The sequence below is a fragment of the Bison bison genome, unplaced genomic scaffold (assembly GCF_000754665.1).
Source record: "Bison bison bison isolate TAMUID 2011002044 unplaced genomic scaffold, Bison_UMD1.0 scf7180017864304, whole genome shotgun sequence".
Classification (NCBI taxonomy): Eukaryota; Metazoa; Chordata; class Mammalia; order Artiodactyla; family Bovidae; genus Bison; species Bison bison.
In genome coordinates, this window is record NW_011494876.1 from 10,902,766 (window position 1) to 10,907,217 (window position 4,452).

Here is a 4,452-nt window from a genome sequence, read left to right on the forward strand (position 1 = left end):
CCTCGCCGGCCCCGCGGCTCCCTTGTTGCGCGCCGGCCGGGCCCTGCTCCGGCTGCCGGCAGGCGGACTTCGGCGCCCCCTCGGTTCCCGCGCGCATCCCAGCACTACTCTGGCTCGGGAACCCAGACTCGAACGCTAGTGACGGCTTAGGCTCCAGTCTCCAGAGCCTGCCGGACGAGCCCTGGAGGAACCCGCAGCTCCGCGCAGGATCGTCTCCGCAGGCTTAACGAGGACGCTCCGCTTGGATTCTTCGGCTCTGGTGGCGACTTCCTCCCCGCGCCCCCCTCCCCCTCGCAATGAAGGTAGGTGTTCTGTGTGTCGCCGAGGCTCGTCACTTTTTTTTTTTCTTTACATTGTTTTATTTTGGAAGTTAACTGACCCTCCTCCACCCCCGGCCAACCTCTCCCTACCCTCCTCCATTTCTCCTACATCTGGAGACTCTAAAACCCCCCGCGTAGCTGGCTGAGACCCCTACCCTTTCGCCCTCCCCCCATCCCCGTGCACTACCTCGGTCTCCCAGGAGACAGACCTCTTCTTGTCCCACCAAAAGTTCTGCAAACTTTTTTAGACTTTGGAGAAAAAGTGGGGTAGAGACAGCGCAGAAAAACTGAGAGAGGTCCGCAGACGACTTTCCTTTTGCCCTGAGAAACTCAAGTGTAGCTTACTATGTATATTTCAGTAACAGGATAATGATTCAATTCAACAAATATTTACCAAGCGCCCACTGGCGCGGACCCCGAGAGGGTGGGTGGCCGGGGCTCAGAAAGGGGAAGGGGACTCCTTGGTTGAGAGATCGTGAAGCCAGACCAGGAGCTGACTATTCCTGAGCCTCGTACCCCCCGCCCTCTGCTGCCAGAGGCCAGGTTGCCGGCTCAATGCAGCCGGGGAACCCAAGCGCAGCAGGCCCTGTGCCTTTAAGAGTGCCTGGCAGGGGGCCAGCTCGCACCCTGGCGCAGGGATGGGGTCGCGTTATTAGCATTATTAGCCGCCACTGGGTGAGCTCCGCACTTTGCAGCGGTGATGGGGGTGGGGAGGGCTGGCGGTGGTGGCTCTAATTTGGTCCGCTGGGAGAGCGCACCCCGGCCCCCCGCGCGGAATCCTCCTTGTCCTTTAGAAACATTTGGGCCTCCGGGTTGGGAGAGCGGGCGGGGGGGCAGTTTGTGAACTCTTGTTTGTTTTAATTGTCAGTTGTATGTTAAAGCCGAGTCACACACTCCGAGGGTCACCGAGAGTTCACTTTTACGAAAAGTTAACATTTCCTGCAGTATAACTAGCTATTTTCCAAACAATTTTTCCTCTCTGTCCTGCAGGCTTCGGTCCTTATTTTCATTTTTCTTGATTCTCTTTTAAATTTTCTAGAAAATAAGTTTGGGATTGGAATTCAGATGTTTCCTAAAGTACCCCCTCAAAAAAGTTTTTAAAAAACCCACAGCTTGGAGACCCCGTGGCCTGTTTTAGTCTCCAATCGCAGTCTGGCATGGGGGCCCCTTCTCGTCTCCCGTCTTTCTTTAGACGGACAGCTCGCTGTTTAGAAGTCACTTGGAGTCAGTGGTGGGATCACACCTCCTGCCCTCCTGCCAACGTTCAAGGCTACTCCGGCCAGATGCAGAGATTTTGCTTCTAGACAAACTCTGTGGGGAGCCGAGGGTGTGCAGGCAGTGGACATTGTGTGTCCAAGTGTGTGGATCTGCGCCCTGCACGTTGTGGAGAGTAAAGGGCCAGTTCTCGGGTCTTGCACTTACTAAATCCTCAGCCAGGCCCGGTGCCACAAAGGAAGACCCTCCCTCCCCAGGAGGCTCGGTCAGAGTCCCTAGCCGTTCCCTCCGCTCGTCCGAGCGCTCTGGTGCACAAGGGGTTAGCACCGTCTGCCAAAGCTCAGCTAGTCCTCTGCCTTTTTCTTTCTCGCTGTGCGGTGCCGGCTGCCCCCTGTTGGCTGCCTTGAGGTAGGACATCTTGGAGCCTGTGTCTTGGCCAGGCAGGCAGCTTGCTCGCCTCTTCCTCCCACCTCTGGCTTTACAAGAACATCCCTTCGGATCGCTAGGTCACACTCTCCCAGGAACGCCCCTCGGAGGCCCCCAGAGGACATGCTGCGCTGCGCGGCTGCATTAGTAAGGGGTCAAGTGTCCGACCCAGCGAATGGGGCTCGGGCGAGTGGAAGAAGGGTTGGTACCCCTTCTCCCCGGCACATTAAGGAGCAGGAGCGTCCCCCTAGGAAGTCTCGGGTCTGGTCTTGACCCCCTCACTGGTTCACCCTGTAAGCCGAGGACCAGCGCTTCTTTTTCTCTCTCGTCCTCAGTTTCTTGTCTATTAAAAAGTGGAGTTGAAACAACCTCTGAAAAATGGGTGTTGAAGCATTCTGTAATTTTCCTTCTCTTTCCTTCCGCCGACAAACAGTTCTTTGGGACAGAGTTGAGAGGCTGTGCCTAGAGAGCTAGGCTAGACTTCTTGTGTGGGAAGGTAGAAGTGATGTTTCCCTCTTCTCCCTGGTCCCCCCAGGTGTGTGTGTGAGAGAGAGTTGGCTTGCAGTCTGGAGATCTTGTCTAAGGATGGATGAGGTGAGGCCGCAAGAGAACTAGACTTGGCCACTGTGCTTCCCTCGGAGACTCCCTGGTACCCGAGTTGGTGTCCCTTCTGAGTCAGGACAGTCAGAAGCTGCACACACCTCCCTTGCACTGACTGGGGCTCAAGGAACTCCCTCCTCCACCCCCTCTGTCGGCTCCCCCACCCCTTCCGACCCTCGGTGCTGTGGACACGTCCGGGCGGCTAGGGGCAGCTCCGGCGCTCTTGCTCCAGGCTAGAGGCCTGGGGGAGTGCGGGCTCCTCCTGGGCTCCCCCAAAACGGACCTCCTTTCAGCCTACCATCCCCTCCTGCTTCTCCCCTCGTTCCCCAACTTTGTGGCTGCCACTGATTTTTTCTCCTGCAGTTCTCTCCATCTCTCTCCCCTTGCTTTCGGGAGAGATTAAAGTGGGGAAAACAAAATTTATCTCCCACTAAGAGCTGGGATTCTTAAGAGTTTCCTGTGCTTTTCGCCACCGCGAGCCCAGGTCAATCTAATTTATTCTCCCAGTTTCTCCATCATTTCCGCTCCCAGAGACTAGGGTCTAGGGGCTGGGGCTGGACGTGAAGTGGAAGGCGGTGTCCAGACCGAGTGAGGTAGCGCCAGTGGCTGAGGGGCGAGAATTTTCTCCCTGCCTCGAGGGAATTTCTTTTTAGGCGCTTCTGGCCTCCGACTTGAGCGTGCTTTCCCGGGCTTTCTGTCGCCCCCCAAAGTCCTCTAAACTCGCGTAACGGAGTTTAGAGGATTCTCGGCCCGCACACCAGTTGATAAAGAAAGGTTAGGGACACTTTTAATCCAGCGGGAAGGCTCTGGAGGAGAGACAATATAAGCCTACTCTACGTGGATCTGTTCTGGGGCTGGAAACAAGGGCGCGCAAACGCCCTACCCCCACCTCACCCCTCCCTTGCGCTAGAACCTCTCAAATGCCCGCAGCCCTCCTCTGAGACGCGCACTAGAAACAGATGCCAAGTATCCTTACAAAGTCCATTTCTTCGGACCCTGAAATTGTTCAAAATTTTTAGCCTGGTCTTCGGTGAATTCAGCTTCTGCCCAGAACTTTTACCCTGCATGTTACGGTCTCCGGAAAGGTCTTATTTTGTCCTCTTTTCGGATCAGTTCTCTTGGTAAACAGGCAGGGACGTTTACCCTACAGTTCGATGTATCAGTGAGTTGGCTGTGGGTTCCTTCAGTCTTTAAACTTGTGGGGCCTTTTCTGGGTTGCACGGGGGATTGGAGCGGGAAGAGGGCCAAGCTGTTTCCGGGCAAGCGCGCGGGTTAAGTGGAGATGTGACTCGCGGGGCTCTCCCGGCAGATTCCCTTCGGGACACCTCCGGCCTACTCCCAGCCCCGGGCTTAGAGACCCGCGTCGCGGAAGCCAACTTGCCCCGCTCCCACTTTGGCCCCAGTTCTATGAACGAGTGGCTTCTCCCCGAGGTCGTCGGGCCGAGAGTGGGATCGGTTTGTGTGGCTTCTCCTCTAACAAAGAGATCCGCAGTAATCCGCGGAATCTGTTATCAATTTCTCCGCTGCCCGCGCCCCGCCCCGAGTGCCCCGCCCGTCGGAAAGCTGGAAAAGTGCGCGCGGCTCGCAGCGAGGTCTCTGCCTCCGCCTGGGGAGCACGTCGGAGAGCCTGTGTGTCTGTGCACGAGTGTGTGTGTGAATGTGCCAGAGTGTGAGTGTGTATGAGTGTGTGCACGCGCACGGCCTTGGCCCCCGATGGAGAGAGTTGACTTCGCAGCTTGGGCCGCGCGAGAAGGCAGCCCTCGCGAGCCACCCCCTCCCCTGGAGGAAACTTGACACTTCGGGCGGGGGTGGGGAGGAAGACCGAGCCTTCTCTCTCCTGGGCTGGGGAAACCCCAGGCTTCTCTTCTGCGGCATGCGCCCCCCAGCTCTG

General features: G+C 57.1%; 1 protein-coding gene across 1 annotated transcript in view; it reads left to right on the forward strand.

The window, feature by feature from the left end:
• Positions 1-215: 215 nt before the first annotated feature.
• Positions 216-4,452, forward strand: part of WNT5A (wingless-type MMTV integration site family, member 5A) — a 20,171-nt gene continuing 15,934 nt past the window's right edge. The window contains exon 1 of the mRNA XM_010851931.1: positions 216-302. Coding sequence (XP_010850233.1) covers positions 297-302 — 6 coding nt within the window. The 5' untranslated portion in view covers positions 216-296. The remainder of the gene's footprint in view (positions 303-4,452) is intronic.